Raw genomic sequence first — 21,705 nt, forward strand, 5'->3', positions numbered from 1 at the left:
TATCCCCCTTTTCTTTTGACTAAGCAGGATGAGAAATATTTCTCTTTCATGATCTGGAGTAACTTAATTAAATCCTTCATTTAAAATTTTGGCTATCTGTCTTTTATCAAGGCTAGCAAGATTGAATACAAAGGGTTTGAGGAAGTCAGAATGTGATAAAAATGTAATTATCTAAAAATTTCCAAGTACTTTTTTCTCTGTTAAGCTAGCTTAAATGTGTGGGCGTGATGAAGCTTTTCATTAAGCCTCCTTCTCAGCATCCTGAGCTAGGAATTTTGTAGCTAGGAATGAAGTTTAGTGTTTCTGCCACCCCCTTCCCCTCATTGTGTGAGTGTGTGTGTGTGTGTGTATTATGTGTTTTGTTTTCAGTTTTTTAGTTATGTTTTGTTTTACATCTCAGTGTCATCTACAATTTCTCTGGGGAGTCCCGAAGTTTTCTATACCCTATTCACTCATTATCGGTAATCTTCACTAGCACTTCATCCTCTGTGTCTGAAAATGTATTACTGACTCTCATACTGATGACTTCAGTCTCGTTTTATTAATGCAGTTACCTTCTGTTTAAAATGTTCTGCTCCTAAACGATCTTCTACTTGGATCCAATAAAAAGGCCTTTATGGAAAGAAAGTGAAAGCAAAGACTAATAAAGGCGTTATTTAAATAGCAGGTGGCATTACTCAGAATACATATCCAACTGGAATGTTATATCCATTTTTTTTCTTTACATAAGTTTGAGGAGAAGGTAGGTGTTAATGAGAAAAGAGGCTGATTAAACCTTCTGTAGAATAGTAGCATTTAGGGCACAGAGTCTATGTGGATTCAGGCTACTTTCCAACAGGTACTGTATGTATTGTCCTGAATCCTCAACACTGAAAGTCAGACTCTAAGACACTTTAGGATCATCACTGTTTGTCTTAGTCAACTCAGGCTGCTATAACAAACTACCAAAGACCAGGTGGCTTAACCAACAGACATTTATTTCTCATAGTTCTAGAAGCTGGGAAGTCCACGATCAAGGTGCTGGGTTCCTCAATTCCCTTTGAGGACTTTCTTCCTGCTTTGTAACCAGCCAGCTTCTCACTATATCCTCACATGGTGGGAAGAGAAAGTTCTGGTCCCTTTGACTCCTTTTAAGGACACTAATCCCCTCATGAGGACCCCACCCTCTTGACTTCATCTGCTGAGTTATTTCCCAAAGTCCCCAGCTCCAAATAACATCACATTGGGGATGAAGGTTTCAATATAAGGATTTTGAAGGGGTGCACTCAGTCCATAGCCCTCTTCAAAGGAAAGTTTAATTTTCACCAAACTGGTGTTTATTAAACTGGTGTTTATTAAACTGTGATTAAGCACTGTGCAGGGTATTGTAGTCAAACATAAAGGCTGAGGAGGCCTGTGCTGTCTGACTTTCTTATTCACAAGTATCTATACCTCAGGAGTGTCTGTTAATGAATGTTGTGTTTCTCTTGCATAAGGCATGGTGGCAGTTCTCTGATGTCTTGCCATCTTATTGGGGGGATGAGGCATACACATACATATATATGTATACATATATATAATATATGTATGTATATGAACTGTGGAGATTGAGACAAGGGAACGACTGCTATGGGATGTAAGACTAAAATCAGAGAATTTTTTGTGGTTCACTTATAATCTGAGAATAAATCTGAGAATATTGACTGTGTCTTAGGAAATGGATAGGCAGAAGGATGGAAGTAGAGAGACTGAGGCGACTAGAAAAGGCTATGATTAACTGAAATAATCATTACCAATATTGTCATTGTTTCCTTAATGACATAGTTTTAAAACTTTTTTTTCTACATCGTGGGTGTTCTCTGTCTGTACTTCAGTTTATGTGAGGTTTTGCTCAACTAGCTTGTGGATTTTTAATCTATTTCACAATGACAGCTCACTGATTTGAAAAATCGTTCCTTTAGCACATGTTGGCTTGAATGCCTGAGATGGGCGGTCTGGATTAAGGGGTGGGGGGAGACCAAGGGCAAAGAAGAGGGAGCAGCTGGGAGCAATCATCTCTCCTTCCCTGTGCCTTTCGGCCTTGACTGTTGAGTTCTGTGCTGCTTCCAGGACAGAGTGGCCAGGTAGGCTTGTGGACATCATTTACAGGGAAACTCAGAATTCAGAATCTCTGAGGCAAGAAAAAAAAAAGGGTTAGGAGGAGTGATGGAAAAACAGAGATGTCAGGAGCAGGATCAATCTTCATATGAGGCATAGTGCATTCTTGATCTGAGGCATCCCAACCTCAGATCTCTTTTGTACAGCATATCATTGTCCTAATCCTGTTTGTTTCAGGGATCCAGAGTAAGCAAGCGTCTGTTAGACACATCTCTGGTTACCCCAAATTAGCTCGTGTCCTTTTCTGCTTGTTTCCTCTGATTATATAGTACATATCCAAACCTTCAATTATACAGAATAAACCAGGGATGCCTGTTCTGTGTGGAAAACATTTGATAGTGGTTATGATTCCTTTGCCTAGACCACGGCAGTGACTTGGCCATTTAACCGCCTGTCCCTTTAAAATTTTGAAATGCTGGTGGTTATTGTGTAAGCCAGAGATATCTCCTTAAGGAATTATTTTACTGGGCAACTTGCCTCTTCTGAAATCTCACTCAGTCTGAAAAGTACCTCAGGAACCTTTTTGACTTAAATTTTCCTCTTAGCTGCATTTGTAAGTAATATTTGTGGTGTCTCATTTTCTGTCTCATATTGTTAAAACTTATGGCCTTGAATTTCTGGGTCACTCTTAAAAAATGGACAGAACTTGATTACTAATGAAAAGTTGACTCATTTCCTCTTAGGCAAAGGCTGACACTGATAATCAGAGTTTATAATTAGTTTTTAGAGAAGCATACTCTCTAATTATGGGACATCATCACCTATTCTTTCCTAAATTTTACAAAAATTAATGAGAGTATTATGAGCTGGGGAAATGAGTAAGATAGGTACTTATGCTGTGTTGAGATGATATATAAAAATTATGTCTGGAAAAAGGTCCTACGTGAATTTAATTAAGTGGTTGATTCCCTGCAAGCTTAAATTTGGTGCATCTCTTCCCAGACATACACAGTCATTTTTAGTCTTGTGTGATTTGTTAGTGGATCAGAGTCTATAAAGGGAGGGACTGCAGTGTCTACCACTATTCCGTCCTGAGGAAAACAGGCTTTAATGTTGGCCATATGACTTGGGGAAGAGGCCTTTCTTTCCCTTTTAGGCTCATGGTTCCTCTTTATTCTCCATATCTTGTTTAAATTATTCACTCTTTCTCTTTTGCTTATTCTTTACTTCCTTATGCTTCCTGCAAGGGGTTAGCTGAAAGTGTGGGTTGTGCAACAGTTCCTTTATACAAGTATGTATTGAATTGTCTGTGTGCTTAGAAGGATGAGAGTTAGGTAGCATGAAGAATGTAAAAGAAGAGACACATGCACAGTTCTTGCCCCAGGGAGTCCCTGCTTAGAGTGGGTTGATGGTCAAGACATACACAACCATTGACCCCAAGCATTACCATCAGCAAACATCATTGCATTCTAGGGCAGTATTGCTGAAGAAATTCAAAAACCAACATTGTAGAGTCATCAGGCTCAGGAGGTGGAAGGGATTTTGTCGAGCACCTTTCCCACTCATCTTATTTTATAAGATGAGGAACCCAAGGCTTAATGTGGCCAAGTGACTTGTCCCATGTTACATAACTGATTGGAATGTTAGAGTGGGACTAAAAGCTGTTTCTCAGCCCCCATTAGGTGACCTAAAGATTCAGCACTGTTTCTTTTCATTCTTGGTACCAACTGTCAAGGGACTGCTGTTCAGGGTGAAAACAGAGAAGGGGAAGAGAGAGAGAAGCAGAATTAAAAACAAACAACTTAGGCAGTTTGAAAGATCAAGAATCTTAACTCTAGCTATACGTCTTATTTTTTAATATTCCACGAAACAAAACAATGTGGAAATTCTTTTGAGTTCCTCCTAAAGTAGGTCTTTAATTCTCCTAAAGGATATTAATATCCACAGGGGCTGTAGAATATACCTAAATGGAATCATACAATTTTACAGTTAAAGGTATTATGAGAGGTTATTTGGCCTAGCATCTTGTTTTAATACATGAGGAGACTGAGGCTCAGAGAAGTAAAGTGGCTTTTTCAAGATTCACACCTAGTGGAAGAACCAGGGCTTGATCTAGAGGAAAGGTCTGTGGAAAGCCACTTAATCAAAAGCTCTGAGAACATGCTCAAGTCTCCGGTGAGAGTTTTGTAAAATAATAGTTTTGCTACATTTTTAGTCTCATTCAGATAAGAAACAGACTCAGTACGTATCTACCTACCTACCTACCTACCTGTCTGCAAGTATGCCCTGAGTATGTCTCACCTACCAGTAGACATGGGTTTTTAAAGCAGGATGATGCAGGAGAATATAGCACGTCAGGTGTGGCTTTGCCTTGCCTCCGTTTAGTAAGTGAAGTGCCTCTCAGGATGCATTTATCTTCACTTTGTGTGAACTTGAATGCATACTTTGGGGGTTCTTTTGATATTCAGTTTCTTTGGTTTGGAAGGTCACAAATCATTGTAATATCTTTAGCTTAAAAAAAGATTTTTTTTTTTTTTTGACTCTTTGGGCCTGATCCCATATTTTAAGGGAAGTAGTAGTTTTTGTCTTGAGTCACCACATTAAGTTTATATACTCTAATTCTTTTCCTTAATGTCTGTTCTTTTTATTATTATTGGTTCTAATTATGCAGAGGTATAACAATTGACAGTGATGATTCTCTGATGATTGGGTTGCCTTTCTGAAATTAAACATGGTTCTTAACAAGTGCTCCTAAAGTGACTGACTTCCAGTAAACCAAAAAAGTAACCTAAATTGCAAGCACGTGTTTTGAAGGTGTTTTTAGCCTCAGATCAGTTCAGTTCCTTAGTCGTGTCTGACTTTGCGACCCCATGGACTGCAGCACGCCAGGCTTCCCTGTCCATCACCAACTCCCGAAGCTTGCTCAAACTTATGTCCATTGAGTTGGTGATGCCATCCAACCGTCTCATTCTCTGTTGTCCCCTTCTCCTCCTGCCTTCAATCTTTCCCAGCATCAGGGGCTTTTCCAAGGAGTCAGTTCTTTGCATTAGGTGACCAGTGTATTGGAGCTTCAGCTTCAGCATTAGTGCTTCCAATGAATATTCAGGACTGATTTCCTTTAGGATGGACTGGGACTCTCCTATGTATACTTTAATGCTGTCCTGACCTTAAAGCAGGCATCAGTGAACTTTTTCTTAAAGTGCCAGATGATAAAGGTTTTAAGCTTTGCTGGCTAAGAAACAAATTAAGGATATGATGTACATACCTATATACCTCTTTAAAACATAGCCATTAAAACATGTAAAAGCCAGTTTTAGCCCCTGGGCTGGAGGTACAAAAACAGGTGGCCTGTAGATTTTGCCCAGGGCAGTATTTGCTGACCTTTATCTTAGAGGATAGTAGCCATTTGAAATGCTTCATGTCCTTGGATGGCATGAGATATGGAAGAACCATTCTTTGTGCTAAGCTTTTTTTTTTAATATACAAAAAGAATTCTTTAAGCAGCTATTACTGAAATTAGAACAAAGAATTATACCTGAATCTTCCTATATCAGTTTTTAGTTGATGCAACTTTTCTAGTTGAGATGATCTATACTGGAGGTCTGCACCAAAGCCAAGATCCTGTTAAATAAAGAATGTTTTTAAAAAATAAATAAAAAATTATGTTTTTTCTTTGACAGTAACTGTTCTCTTATTGTCATAAAAGTAATAAGTATTGTGAGATGTCATTAACTTCATGAAAGTTATCTTTTGTGTGGAAAACCTTTGGGGGTGATTATAGTGATAGTGATGATTTCAGTAATTATCTTTGTTCTCAAAAGCTTACAATCTAGAGGAAAACAGATAACAAACCAAATCCAGTCCCAGCTGTGTAGTTGTTGATAGAGCATGCTTCCAAGTATAGACACCACTAGGCTAAGACTCGGAGAAGGCAATGGGACCTCACTCCAGTACTCTTGCCTGGAGAATCCCAGGGACGGTGGAGCCTGGTGGGCTGCATTCCATGGGGTCGCTAAGAGTCGGACACGACTGAGCGACTTCACTTTCACTTTTCACTTTCATGAATTGGAGAAGGAAATGGCAACCCACTCCAGTGTTCTTGCCTGGAGAATCCCAGGGATGGGAAAGCCTGGTGGGCTGCCGTCTATGGGGTCGCACAGAGTCAGACACGACTGAAATGGCTTAGCAGCAGCAGCAGGTTAAGACTTTCACATGTACTACCAGCATCAGCCATGTAGTGAGGGATTGAAGGTTTTGCTGTTTTTGTTATAAGAATGCAAGAGTACATAAAATAATGATAGCACTGTATTTTTAAGAGAAATCATCTTTATGGTATCTGGATGTATGGTATGTAAATCTTCTCATTAGACCACTGTTTAGCTTTGCAAGATTTCCACTTTGTCACTGTGGAAGCATAAACTTTGATTTCATGCAGCAGATCAAGCATAGGTGAAGGAAACTCCAAAGCTGAGGAACAATTTTTTAGAAGTAGTTTGAGTTTGAATATATACAAACATAGACAGCATTTGTAGGAAACCTTTCTGTTTAATTCAGCTAACATTTATGAGTGTTATGAGTGCCAGATACTAAGCTAAAAACTACTTTATTTGGATATGCTATCTCAGTGTTTCTCAACCTTTTTATCTTTATCACCCCCTTGCCCCAAAGGAGCATTTTTAGAGTTTTTTTCCCCTAATCTCTCTACCCCAACCCCATGCAATTTTAATACCATAGATATATTACGTATCAGTTTATCTGTTGTAGCCCTTTGGAAGACCATTATAATAACTAAGGTTTTTCTTTAACCCCCAGGAACCATTATTTTTATGCTTTGGGTCACAGCCCTATCTTTTATGGGAACTAGTGGTTTTGGTCTTGAAGTAGGATTCAAGGCACTGTTATTTATTTCCTCATGTTGTCCATTATTTTTATTACCTGTTGTTCTAGTCTAAGTAGGGCCATTTAAATGAGATTTTATAGTGTTTCAGGGCATTTTGAAATTATATTTTCCTATATATTATATGTATTTCAATATATTATTCATTGAATGGTCTTGCATACCTATACATGTGATTATTACGTTTTTGGGGAGAGTGATGTTTTCAGAATCTACAAAGAAATATTTTTTATTTCTCTTCAAACTTATCTTTCAAAGTTCGAAAAAATGCAGGTTTTTCTCCTGCCTACTCTCGGATACAGGTTTGGTTTGATATGATTTGAGTACAGTTATTTTTCAACTAGGAATCCTTTTAGGCCAAACCATAAGCTTTTGGAACTTTCTGCCTTCAGATATTTTTTGGACTTCAGAATTTTACAGGTGGTCATTTCCTCATGTTAGAGAACAGAAAGCAAACACACTCATTTTTTTTCTCTGAAATTTTGTTTAGTTTTTACACCCAGTGTCTGGATAATCTAGCAGTTTATGCTACTGAGGCCACTTTGTAGGATGTTCTCTCACTCAGGACCCTGATGGTTCATGTAATCAGTGTTTTATTAAAGATTAATAAAAGTACAAGAGAAAATGCAGACTCTGTGTGTGTGTGTGTGAGAGAGAGAGAGAGTGAGTGGGGGGTGGGGAGAGAGTGTTCTTATTTGGGGAGAAAGTATGATTTAAAAAGTCTACTCCATATAGGTTTGACTGACTCACTTTGAATGATTTAGAGGTAAGTGAAGGTTAAAAAGTCCTATATGTATCAGGAATCTTAATTAGTACTGATGGTCCTTTGTGTAAATAGCTCAACCTGGTGGTTCCCAAACTGAGTATAATTAAAGTCTTTTGACAGTGTAAGAATTCTGTGGACCCTTGCATTTTGCCTTTTGGCTTTGGTTAAGAATATGAGCACTGAATAGTTGAATGCCTTCTGTATGCCAGTTCCTGTATTAGGCACCATGAATATAGTGATAATAATTCTTGGTCTCTTGGGGAAGAAACAAATAAATCATAATATAAGATAATGAATGATATATGTTAGGATTATGGGAATATACAGCAGGGGGCATCAGCCTGTTTCTCAAAGGAAATAAAATTTGAGCTGAAGCTTAAAGGAATTTTAGGTCTTAACTATGAGAAGAGGGCAGGGAAAAGTGTTTGGACTGAATGAAGAGCATGTACGAAGTTCTGGAGGTGCATTAGAACATGTTCTAGGAGCTAAAGACCCTGAGCCTAGCGAGGGTGTAAGGAATGAAGGGTTGATGGTCTTAAGATGCAGGCAGTTCTCAGTTTCTTGTTTGTATACAATGCATAATGTCAAAATCTACTGAGAATTCAATAAGCCTTTATAATGTCTCCACATTTTAATAACTGTAACAGCATTTATAGTTCATTTCATATGGAGAGGACATTATTTAATAGTCTAGAAAGTGATTTATAAGCATTTGCAAACTTCTTGTAGTAACTGTACAGTGTTTGGGGACAACTGGCTTAACTCATTTGTTTTTGCCTATTACTCTGAAGGGTGCTTTTTGTAAACTCACGTGTTTAGAATACGTTTGCCATATTTTAATCACAAGTAGATGCTTTCTCAGGGTCCACTCAGTGAAATCTGGTAAAGGTAAAGATTGTATGCTAGAAGACAGGAAAGACCACCTTCTGTTATGGCAGCAACCGAAGTCTTCCAATGCTGTTTGTGTGCCCTTGTCCACTCTTTCAAGTGATGATTGAAGAGGCCAGGCACTCAGTTCAGCTTTTGAGCTCTGATAAATGAGCCCAGACTATAAACTGGAAGATAAGGGTGTTTGCAAATTCTTGTGTAAATAAAGCATCGTTTCCCATTGCAGTGGTTACTGATTTCATAGTTTCTGTTGAAGATGAACAGTGCTATGAATTAACAGTTTTGAAATGTATACCACGGTAGCTTCTTTCTGGTTTGGATTTATTAAAATCAGTGTGTGTTTATTGCTTTATTCATATGGGGGGTAGTGTTGAAAAACCTAAATGCATGGAAACCAAGTGAGGTGGAGCTTCAGAAGATAATTCCCAGCCTCACAATTCCCCGTGAAATTCTTTTCCTGTGGGAAACTTTTAATTTGGAAGCATTCAGCCTAATGTGGGAACCAAGATTAACATTTTCTGAAATACTACAAGAAAAGCAGAAATGTTCTGCTCAGGAAGCTGAATTTACATAGTAGAAAAATGGGCTGTCCTACAGTATTTGGTAGTCTTTATTAGTTGTGGTAAAAAAAAAAAAAAGTTGTGCATGTGTGTGAGAGAGAAGAGAGAGAGAGAGAAAGAAAAAGAGAAAGAGAGAGGAGAGAGAAATTGATTGTATATTGGTCTTTGTTTCCGTTACATCAAACCAGCAAAGCCCTAGAAAGTGTGTTTTACCACAGACAGCCCAGAACTGGGCCCTAACTCTGTACACGAATACCTTTTTTTTAGTTCTTTTTGTTTTTCCTTCTTGCTGAGTAAGCTATAGTATTTCCTTTTTTTTTTTTTTTTTTTTTTAAATTTTCTGTTTCTTTTTTGGGGGAAGGGAGGTGAGAAGGGGAATGGGAATGGCAAGAAGAAGTCAACATCACAGAACTCTTCCCTTTTTCCCTCCTTACCAGGAAGTTAGCAAGACGTCTTCCTGTACCTTTTTTTTTTTTTTAAGTCAGTAATTAGCATAACCCAGTGGTTACCTTTATACAGAGTTACAGAATCAAAATGTTGACAGCCTGATGAGATGTTCAACTGGAGTTACTGAGAGGAGGGTGACAGTGAGGTTGGACTAGTAGGTTGGGCCTCTTGAATTCCAATCTGAGAGTTTAGACTTGATTCTGGAGACTCTTGGGCATCTAGGAGTTTGTAAGCCAGAGCCTTGGGAATTAAGCATTATATAGGAACTTTAACTGGTTACAGTTAGCTTTGGCTGTTAGCAATCATTTTTATCTACTCTAACAGGGGCCCGGGGGGCGGGAAGGGGGCAGGAAACTAAGCTGGCATTATGGTCACAGGAAAGAACAGACTGATTTGGGACCTTTTCAGAATGCAGACCTTTGTTACTGACCAGTGCTTAATTTGGTTTCTGGGTTTTGTACTTTTTTTTCCCTCTGCCCTTACCTCATTTACCTTAACAACAGCTCCCCCCTCTCGAGCTCAGCTAGGGCAGGCTGCCACTGCGGATTGGGGGGCCGAGAGGCCTAGAGCAAGAAGAAAGTGGGTTGAAAGCAGAGTTCTGTTTAAAGAATTTTCTGCTGGAAACCAGCCCAGAGGGAGTAAAGAGGAGCTTTAATGAGGAGCAGCTGCAGGGCCGACGCAACCCACATGAGACATTTTTCCCCCCTCCGTTCCACATTCTGTGTAGTTTTTAAAAAAATCATGATTTTGAAATAGCTGTTTTGTAAAGCACGCCTCTCTTTTTCTTCTTCTCCTATGTGGTAGTGTTTCGCTTTGTTGTTTTATTTTTTTAATGACCAAATCCTCACTAGAAGAAAGCTGAAGGCAGAGCTGCAGAGAAGCCCTGGGTGCCATTTGGGCTCACCCTGCTGGTACAGAACAGTCGGTGGAGAAGACAAGGGGAGAGAGCATTGGCTTTTATTTGGAAAAGGGGCTTGTTTCCTGCTAGACTTTGGTCATCTTGGAGCTGACACAAGCTACTACAGTATTTTAAGCTTTTCTCTAGACGAGTGGCTATTCACTTAGGAAACTTGAAAGAACAAATTTTTCTGTCCTGTATTACTACGGAGACTGATCCTGAATCACAGCCATTGCTAGATAGATTGGAATTGCTATTCAAATCCCAGCTTCGTTGAAATCTGTAAAGTGGCTACATGTAAACGAATCCAGGCTGCTGGTGACATGTGAGCGTTGGGGTCTGGTTTTCATCTGTTTTATTGAGAGGGGACTTATGGGCATCCATTCAGTTGGAATGTTTTCTAGTTCCGTTAGGAGGAATCCCCTGTTTTTCCCTCTCTTTTTTCCCCTTCATTCCCCCCCTTCACTTCATTCCCCATGTGTGTGTTTGAATAGTAACAATGAAAGAGTGGACCTCTTCGTGTCAGAAATGGCAGACTTTTTCAGAAAAATACGTTACTGTATGGAGCTGATAAAGTGTTCAGATTAGTTTATGAAATTGTTTTACAGGGAAAAAGCCCCCTCCCACAAAACTTTCCCCGTACTCAGAGCATCCTCTGTGAACTATGTTCTTTCAGAGATCCAAAGCCGGAGAAGGGAAGAGACTAGGAGGAAGTCACTGAGAAAACTACTTAAATAAGTAATAAATTTCCTCCAGAGGAGGGCATTCATATAGTTTCAGGAACCAAATGCAGTTTTTAGAGGTTTGTTTTTGGGGGTTTTTTTGTTATATTTTTAGAAGATTTTTAACATACACCTTTAGTTCAAGATGTAGGCTATTTTCCCAAAATGGTACTGGGGTAACTTAATAGAACTGTAGATTTATAAGGGAACTTGGGTGATAAAGACAACTTGAGCCATCTCGAGAAGAGAGCTATTTAATCTCTTGTTTTCAGCGGAGAGTCCCAGTTCCCCCTGAGACTAACAGGATGTATGGTGTACTCCTATTACAGTTGAACATGGATTTGCAAAGTTGAAAGATCTCCTGTATTAGGAGATGGGGTCCTTTATTTCTGGCTGTCTCACTTACCTATCTCTCCCCTTTCTTCCTACGTCCATAATTTCTTCCTGTGTCCATAATTCATCCCTGGGATGTGAGGGATGATTTTGTACCCCAGGATGACTTTTCTGGTTGCCTTGCCTTGTGTTCTACCAGGCAGAGCCCCACATGAGGTTGAGAGGGGATTTTGCAACATAGGTGGTCATGGTCTTCAAGCCACCCACCCCAGGGTCTGATGACTTACTCTTCCCCACAAAAATATCAGTTTGAGAGAGACACAGGGAAGACCTCACAATGGCTTAATGAAGAAGAGCCATATTGGTAGAAATAATGTAGTATATAACATGGAATACAACTACTGTTAGATCAGAGATGGGTGAGATGGTTTGGAGAAAGCTTAATAAAGGATATAGGTTTTGAACAGATCTTTGAAACAAGGATAGTAGAAAGGAAAGTAAATTAGACATATCAGATGGTAAAATGTGGTACTTCTCACTGGAGATTAGACAGAAGATTTTTATTAAGGAACAGTAGACCTGAGTGTGGAAATAATCTGGAGTGCTTAAGTTATGGGTCACTAAGGAGTAAGTTGGATGATAGGAGCGGGACAGACAAATAGATCATAAGAATGGCTGGGTGCTGAAACTAGCTTCTGAGCAGAAAAGTGAGTGACATGATCAAAATTATACTTGAGAAGGATCATTCTTTAAGTAGTGTGCTCACTTTCAGGGAGCAATTTTCTCCCTGAATTTAATGAAGAGGTGTAGACAGGATGCTGGTGTAATTGAGATAATAGAACTGACTGAATAGGAGCCAATCTTGGGGTAAGACTTCATAGAATACTTTCAGTTAAGTGATGCTTTATATTTTGATAAAGACTAGGTAAAGATAGAAATACAGTTGTAGGTGATCCAAAACTAGGGGAAATTTCTGGATTTACAGACGAATTTGCGGCAGGTCAGTTTGGTGTCCTTCTCAGTACAACATAGGTTCAGACCAATTGACTTCTGAGATTTGGTGTAGTGTTGAAATTCTGTGATTATATGAATAAAGTGTAAAGTTATATAAATAAAGGAAACTTGGGGTAAAGATTCAGCATGTTGAGATGAAAAGAAAGAAATTACAGGACCAATTATTACATTAAAAAAACATTGTGTACTAATATAGGATGGGTTGAATATGGCATAAAAGTAGTTCATGTGGAAAAAAAAGTGTGGACTTTTTAACTGAATCTGGATTTTGTAACTTTTATAAAAACCACCACAGCTTTAAGCAGCAATAATAGAAACAGTAGTGTCCAACTCTATGCTGTAGTGATAAGAACATATGTATTATGTGGGTTTGTTTTTTTTTTTTTTCCCATTTTGGGTCCTACCTTTTAAAGAGGTTTTTGATAAGCTAGAATCATCTAGTTGGGGGTAGGCAGATAGCCCAGTTTTGAAGTATGTGGGCTCTGGAATCATACCTGGATTTGAGGTCTGCCTCTAATATCTACTAGCTCTGAAATCTTCATCTTTCTAAGCTTCAATGTCCTCACATACAGAATGGACATAATGATATAGCATAACTGTTAGAGGGAGTAATAAAATGCTTAGCAAACACGTAATACATAGTAAGTGCTTCAAAAATGTTGGTCACTCTTATTATTGTTACTATTGTTATCTGAAGCACAGGAGAGCCACTAAAATGGTGAAGAAGTCTGGAATAGTCCAAAGCATGGAATCCTGGAAAAAGAAAACAAAGAGAAAACAAAATAATTACCTGTAAATTCTTGAAGGGCCATATGTAAGAGTAGCTTCTTCCTTTTTGTTCTAGAGGACAAGCATAGCCAGCAAATGGAAATTATAGGGAGGCAGAATTATTTTTTTAAATAAGATATAACTCACATAATAAAATTTTTTTAATTAAGATTTTTTATTGAAGTATATAGTTGATTTACAATGTTGTGTTAGTCTCTGGTGTACAGCAAAGTGATTCAGTTATATATATATTAATATATTTATTTTACCTTGTGGTTTGTTATAGGATATTGAGTATAGTTCCTTGTGCTACACAGTAGGACCTATTATTTATCTATTTTTATATATAGTAGTTTGTATCTAGGAACTCTATACTCTTAATTTATCCTTTCCCCACTCTCTTCCCTTTTCATTTGTTTTCTATGTCTGTGAGTCTGTTCTGTAAATAAGTTCATTTGTATCATATAATAGATGCCACATATAAGTGATATCACATGGTATTTGTCTTTCTCAGACTTCACTCAGTATGACAATCTCTAGGTCCATCTATGTTACTGCAAATGGCATTATTTCATTCTCTCTTATGCGTAACATTCCATCATTATGTATATAACACATCTTCTTTATCCATTCATCTCTTGGTAGACATTTAGGTTGCTTCGATGTCTTGCTATTGTAAATAGTGCTGCTATGAACACAGAGGTACATGTATCTTTTCTAATTACAGTTTTGTCTGGATATATGCCAAGGAGTAGGATTGCTGGATCGTATTGCTCTGTTGTTAGTTTTTTAAGGAACCTCCATACTGTTTTCCATAATGGTTGCGCCAATTTACATGCCCACCAACAGAAATTCATATACTATTACATTGACCCTTTTGAAATGTACAATTCAATGGTTTTTAGTATATCCACAGTTAAGTGTAACTATCGCATTACATAATTTCAAAACATTTTCATTACCTTCCAGAGACTCTCCTATTCTTTAGCAGTCCCTCTCCAGTTCTCCTCTTCCCAGCTCCTGGTAGCACTAATCTACTTTCTATCTCTATAGATTTGCCTGTTCTGACCTTTCACAAAAGTGAAATTATACAATATGTGGCATTTTGTGTTTAGCTTCTTTCACTTAGCATGATATTTTCAAGGTTTGATACATACCACAGCGTGTATCAAATCTTCATTCCTTTTTATGGCAAATAATATTTCATTGTATGGATATGCCACATTTTATTTACCCATTCATCAGCTATGGATGTTTGGGTTGTTTCCACTTTTTATTATAAATAATGCTACTGTGAACATTCTTTACAAATTTTTGCATTGATTTACATTTTATCCTTCTTGGTATATACATACCTAGGAAGGAAGGCAGAATTTGAAGACATCAGAAAGAAAGGCTGCCGGACAATGAGATCTACCCATACTGAAGACAATTCTATTATTGAAGTAGTGAGCCAATATTTTATCTTACTTAACGAATGCATGGCATTTACTATGCACTAGATAACTGTTCTAAGTGCTTTACAATTACTTAAAACCCTACAAGGTAGGCACTGTTATTAACTTTATTTTACAACAAGGAGGTTTAATAACTTGCTCAGGATCACTCTCAGAGTAAATGGGATTGAAATCCAGTGATCTAATTCTAGTGTCTGCACTTTTAATAGTAGAAAGAAGATAACTTCAAGTATTTATTAAATTCTATTTCTTAGACATCATACTTAATTGCTTTTATTCACATAGAGGCTGTGATCATCTTTCAGGGATATTTTAGAAAGAATTATCTCTTTGGGTAGAAATTATATTAGGATGTCTTGAATCCCATGATTCTCTTATTATTATACAGTGATGGATGGAAGTGGGGGGAAAAGCCAGGAACAAGATGTCTGACCTGAGGCTTTTTAATTGATCAGAATTTTTATCAGAAAGGAGACAGTGAGTGTCTATGATAAGTACTATAGGAATTCAGTTTAACAAGACTTCAGAACGTAGTCATAAGTTATATATAATGTAAAAGGATGAACCAAAAATAACTTTTGAGATGGTGAATGGAAGCCATAGAAAAATGGAGAAATCAAAGTTTCATGGAAATATGACAATACTTTTGAAATGTGTATTTCAAGTATTGGCAGGATATGCTAGGGTAAGTAGATGACTTTTAGTAAACTGAACACACGGGACTGGCGCTGGATACGTGAAGGTAGTTGCTTTAAACTCGATGAACAACAACCAAAACAGCAAGTGCACAAGGGAGGAAAGGGCAGCCCAACCCAGACTTAACTTCAGGTGGCCGTAACCTGATGGGGAGGAAGACGAAAAGGATTCCACAATCTGAATTAGGAATTTGCCAAGCTTTGAGGTACAGAGGGGGTCATAGAAGCCAAATGTAAACCAATTAGAGTGATGGAGGTATGGTCAGCAATGCCTCCTCTAAGAATTTCCTTATGAAAAAATCTCAGGTGAGACCACTGAATTTGACAAGGGAAAAGTCATTGCTCTTAGGACATGGTTTCTGGCCAATAAGAAGAATGCAAGTTTTACTGCAAAGGAACAAATAAGATGGAAAAGAAAGGGGAAATAGCTGTGAAGTTGAGCTATAGTTATAGAAGTTTGTTTGTGAAGGAAGTATTTGGAAAGGGAAATGAGACTTAGTGAAAAATGTAGATTAAAAGAGACTTGTACATGTTTTAAGGTAAAGGAATAGGCTGATGTCTAGCTAGCTAGAAGATTTTAAATAAGAAAGTCTTTATTATTATATCAGCAGTGAGTCTAGTTTCCCATAAAAATAAGTTGTGTTTCTATAGGTGGATTTCAGGAGAATAAATCAGTTGTACATCCTATCTTAGTATTATCTCATTTAGAGTAAGACCCTGACTCCTTCTTTGCAGTGGCCTAAAGTCTCCTCATGATCTGCCTCCTACTTGTAACTGTAATCTCTATTCTGCACTCTTTTTCTTAATGCCTTTGGTGGAACCACAGAGGTCTTCTGGCTATTCCTCAACCATGCCAGGACTGTTCCCTATTTAAGGGCCTTTGCATTTCCTGTTCTCTCTGCCTTTAACATGCTTTCCCTAGATACCTGCATAGCTATCTCTTCCTTCGTTTAGCTCTTGACTCAAATGTGCCTTTCAGGGAGGCCCTCTCTGCTTTTCCTATTTCTAACTGAAATACTTCATTTATCTACCTCTGTTATCCCCAATTCGTTCCCTTCCTATGCCTCTTTCTTGTTTTATTGTTTTTCTAGCACTTAACTCCACATAGCAAATTATAGATTTCATTTATTAATTTTGCTTTTTGTCTTCTCCTACTAGAATTTAAACTCTGTGAGTTCAAGAATTTTCCTAGCTCTAGAACAATGCCTGATACTTAATAGGCACTTAGTAACTGTTGCATGAATGAACCAGTGTAATATTCTTTGTGGAAACTGATATAAAAATATTCTTCTTCATCATCAACGTCATTATTAATAAGCATTTTGGATGCTATATATACAATTCTGCTGCTGCTAAATCACTTCATTTGTGTCCAACTCTGTGTGACCCCATAGATGGCAGCCCACCAGACTCCTCTGTCCCTGGGATTCTCCAGGCAAGAATACTGGAGTGGGTTGCCATTTCCTTCTCCAATGCATGCATGCGTGCTAGGTCACTTCAGTCATATCCAACTCTGTGCGACCCCATGGACAGCAGCCCACCAGGCTCCTCTGTCCACGGGATTCTCCAGGCAAGAATACTGGAGTGGGTTGCCATTTCCTTCTCCAATATCTAGAATTAGGCTTCATATATCCTGTTATTCAGGAGTTGGCAGACTTTTTCTGTTAAGCATCAGATATAAATACTTTTTGGAACCATATGGTTTCATCACAGCTACTCCACCCTGTTACTATAATGCAAAAGTAGCCGTAGACAATCCCTGTATGAGTATGATTGTATTCCAATAAGAGTCCATGTGTGGACCCTGAAATCTGGATTTTGCATAATTTTCAAATGTCATAAAATATTATTTTCTTTTGATTTTTTCCCCCCAACCGCTAAAAAATGTAAAAATCATTTATAGCTCTCAGGCCATAAAAAAAAAAAAAAGACGACTCACAAGCTGTAGTTGTCACCTCTATTTTTACTGGTTTCTTAAACATATCTTAGTTGAAACATTTTTCCTTTAGTGGTAGGAAGCAACAATGTAGATTAAACCTCAGTAACAGATAATTCAGGAATACTTTTGTTTGGCTCCAGAATCTTCCCTGGTGGCTCAGATGGTAAAGAGTCTACCTGCAGTGCGGGAGACCTGGGTTCAATCCCTGGGTCAGGAAGATCCCCTGGAGGAGGAAATGGCAGCCCACTCCAGTATTCTTGCCTGGAAAATCCCATGGACAGAGGAGCCTACAGTCCATGGGGTCGCAAAGAGTTGGACATGACTGAGTGACTTCAGTTTACTTTAGAATCTTCCATATTGCTTCATTTTTGTTTTCCTGGGAACTTTACTCTTTCATTTTGTTTATGAAGCTAATATTTAAGTGAATTTGTGTTCTCTGAGCAGATTCCACATGATAGTGTTGGGGAGATGGTGATGATGGTAGCAAAGCTTGGGCAAAGCCCACCCAGGCTTCAAAGTTTGTCATTATTTATAAGGTAAATAATTCCCATATGGGAGAATCAGGAGTTGTCAGCCAAGCTTAATGCCCAGAGGACTGTTACTGTGAATGAGAATTGTGTTGCAGTTTTAACATCATCCGTAACAGATTTCTCGAATAAGTTGCAAATGCTTTTAATAATATGGTTAATTTTAGCTATACTACATTGGCAATTTTTGCTGCTTTACTTAAAAAATAATTAGAAAATAACCTATTCTATTATAAAATCAAGCTGTGATTTGAATAAAGCATGATATTTTCCTCAGTAAGTACAAAGAGAGAAAAAAAGATTTTTCATTTGTAAAACTTTTAAAAAGATTTATGAAGTTTTTCACATACTTTGTTCAATTCTAACAAGAGCCTCATGATGGAAGTAGCTTTATTAACTATTTAAAATGTGAAAGAGCTGATAGTGAAGTTAAGTAATTTATTCAAGGTCATCCCACCAGGACTCCAGATAGGCCTTCTGACAACATGAGGTGGACACTCCTCATTGGAAACGTCAGCCAGCCTTTGGCGTCAGTGCTGTGCCTCTCCTCACCGCCTCTCGTGCTCCAGCTTTACCTGTTCACAAAGATGCTCAGAGCCCTAGCTGCTCCTGGTCTGCTGCGCTTACTGTACAGAGCTCTGAGAGAAGATGAGGAGGCTGGGGCTGGCGCCATCGCAGCCACTGAAGCTACTTACTAGTTCTGTTTCCTCTTCCATTCTGTCTTAGTCCCCAGATATCTGGTCCTCCTTCTTTCCTCAAAACTATGACCTCTAAAGACCTTATGTGGTTAACCAATGGCTACTAAACTTTATGGAAAGGTTGGCAAAGACAAGAAGGAATGAAACAGAACCCCAGGGCTTAAAGTCCGGGTGGTTGGGAGAGTCAAGACACAGTGATTGAGCTTCAGAGGATGCAATAGGAGTTGGTTTTGAGGGGGAGAATTTGGTTTGGTTTAAATATATTATCTTCAAGGTAATGGTGGAACAGCCTTGTAGTTAGTTTTCTATCCTCCAAAAAGTCAAATGGAGAAATAGGTTGTACCAGGTATCTGGGGCAACAGCCAAGTGGCAAGATTTATAGTTAGAATCAAAGACTTTGTTCCTTTTAAATGCTTCTTAGAGATCCTGTTTAAACAACCTCTTCATTATGAAAATAGTGACTTTCTATGCATTTTTTATGGTGTCTGGAGAAAATTGTTATAAACACTACACATATTTTGGGATGATTGTGCATCTTACGAATCAGTGGTGGCATATAAAAAGATTTCTCAACATAATATGTGGGAAATGTTGTAGACTATTGTTCTTGAATTGTTTTCCCTTCTTCACTTTGGTGTTTGCATTGTACCTTACATATTTTTAATGTTATTTTGATGTTATGCTGCACTTTTTTGGTTAGGAAAGCGGCTTGCTACCAGTATCTTTGCAGATTTAAGTTTCTGAAGAGTCTCTTTGAATTCTTCCCCATTCCTGTACCTCCTTTTCCCTTGTCACAGTCTCAACCCCTTGAACATGATCCAGAAATCTAGATATAGGCCAACTCAGTGGAAATAAGAAAAACTTATTATTCCTCAGTGCTTAATTGAAGCCACCTGATATTTTACAGGTTTTAAATTTGAGAGGGTAAGGGCATCAGTCCATGCATTATCGTGTGTGTCTTAATTCTGTCAATTGCCTTAGTCAGAAGGAGAAAGTTACTGAATTTGAAGACAAGTCTCCACCATGCTGCACAAAACAGCGCTGTTACAGCACACAGCCTGCGCCTGCATGAAAAAAACTATGGTTGTGCTTTGCCTCTGAATAAGGATCATGGTTAAAAAGACATGAGAGTATGTGGTTAAGTACTCTAAACACTTCCCCTAAAGTGAGACAGTCTTATAGATTGTGCCTTCAGGCTTCTCAATTCACAGTCTAGTATTTTCTTGAGTGAATTGCATTATCTTGTAAGTTTGTAGACTTATAAAAAGTCAAATGTTTTCACGGACTCCTCTCTTTTCCATATAGATGTCCAGAGGGCTTCCTGGGAGAATACTGTCAACATCGAGACCCCTGTGAGAAGAATCGCTGCCAGAATGGTGGGACGTGTGTGGCCCAGGCTATGTTGGGGAAAGCTGCGTGCCGATGTGCCCTGGGCTTCACGGGCGAGGACTGCCAGTACTCCACTACTCACCCCTGCTTCGTGTCTCAGCCCTGCCTGAACGGAGGCACCTGCCACGTGCTTGGCCGGGACACCTATGAGTGCACCTGCCAAGTCGGCTTTACAGGTAACAAGTGGGACTCAGGCCCATACTTTCCTATTCTCAGCAGGTACTTCCGTTTAGTGCCTTTCAGATACTCTCATCTGGTTCTTTAGGGTCCCCCTCTATAGTACGTATATAGCATTATGGGAAGGAACTGGAATGTTCCAGTCAACTATCCTTAACTTCCTTTTGAAAGGGGAGAAAGAGAAAGCAAAAGGGTCAAATGCTCAGCAGTGGTTGACTGCCTGAAGTGTATTTATCAGGACTGGGGATCATAATCACTTCCCTGTCACTGGAAGAAAAGTTGTTTGTGTTATTGATAACTTATTCCTTAGAAACTTCTCTTCCCAGACATTCAGGTCACTGGCTTTTCTGGTTTTCTAAACCGAATGTTTCTTCTGCTTCTCCATTGCCTTGTCCTTGTCCTTATGCATTTAATTTTCGTGTTCTTTGGAACTCTGTTTTGAGCCCTCTTTTGAGCCATATGACAGCCTTCCCCAGGGAATCTCACTATCTCCAGTTTCTTCAGCTGTCATCATCTTCATCCCCTGCTGATGACTCTCACGATCATCCTTTTTGCTTCACACGAACTCTGACAATCAGGCTCGTATTTCTAACTATCTATTGCATGTTATGCTTGGAAATTCAACAGGTACCTGAAACTCAACATGTTGATACAGATAGTGACACCAGTGTACCCTCCAAATACCCCAAGCTAGAAACTCCCTCTCATTTATCTGTACCCCACTTGGACTCAGGCATGCATTTTAATCTGAATTACTTCTCACCCATCTGCTGCCCTCCATTTCCTCTTCTGCTCTGTAGCGACGTCCGTGTCCTTTCTCACCCAGACTCCTGCAGTTGTTTCCTAATTGATTTCCTTACCTTTACTTTCTCCCCATCTTGTTTACCTGTCACATTGCCACATCTTTAATTATACATGCAAATCTTCTCACAAACTCACCTGCTTACCATGCCTAGTGACTTTTCATCATCTGCAGAGTAAACTGCAGACTCTTTTACTTGACTTTCACAACCCTTCACAGTCTAGGCCTTGCGTCTTTTTATAGCCTCACCTTCCCACAAGCATCTCGCTTTAGTGACGCCAGCGTTCTCATCATTTCCTGAAAATGTCATACTTCCTGTTGCCTCCATGCTATTGCACACCCCTTTGCTGGAATGCCTTTTTCTACATTTGGAGATTGCCTAATATTATTGTAACCTCTCAGTGACCCTCTCATGATTCCTTTACACAGTTAGTCTCTGTGTTCTGTTATTTTATGTGTCATAGTTTATTGTAATTAATTTTTACATGTCTCTCATCTGACCATATTATGGGTTCTTCAAAGGTGGGTCTGAGCTTTATTCAAAACGAACCATAAATGTTTATTAACTTAGTTGTGAAAAGGAGAACTATTCACTGTTTTGTCCTCCGGTATATCAACAATTCTGTAAATCTAATTAGAAAATGAAAAACAC

General features: G+C 38.7%; 1 protein-coding gene across 1 annotated transcript in view; it reads left to right on the plus strand.

Annotated features, from left to right (window-relative positions):
- Positions 1-21,705, plus strand: part of NOTCH2 (notch receptor 2) — a 169,858-nt gene that overhangs the window by 56,237 nt on the left and 91,916 nt on the right. The window contains exon 3 of the mRNA XM_065905975.1: positions 19,991-20,250. Within this exon, the coding sequence (XP_065762047.1) occupies positions 19,991-20,250 (260 nt within the window). The remainder of the gene's footprint in view (positions 1-19,990; positions 20,251-21,705) is intronic.

This window comes from Muntiacus reevesi, chromosome 1, assembly GCF_963930625.1.
Source record: "Muntiacus reevesi chromosome 1, mMunRee1.1, whole genome shotgun sequence".
Taxonomy (NCBI): domain Eukaryota; kingdom Metazoa; phylum Chordata; class Mammalia; order Artiodactyla; family Cervidae; genus Muntiacus; species Muntiacus reevesi.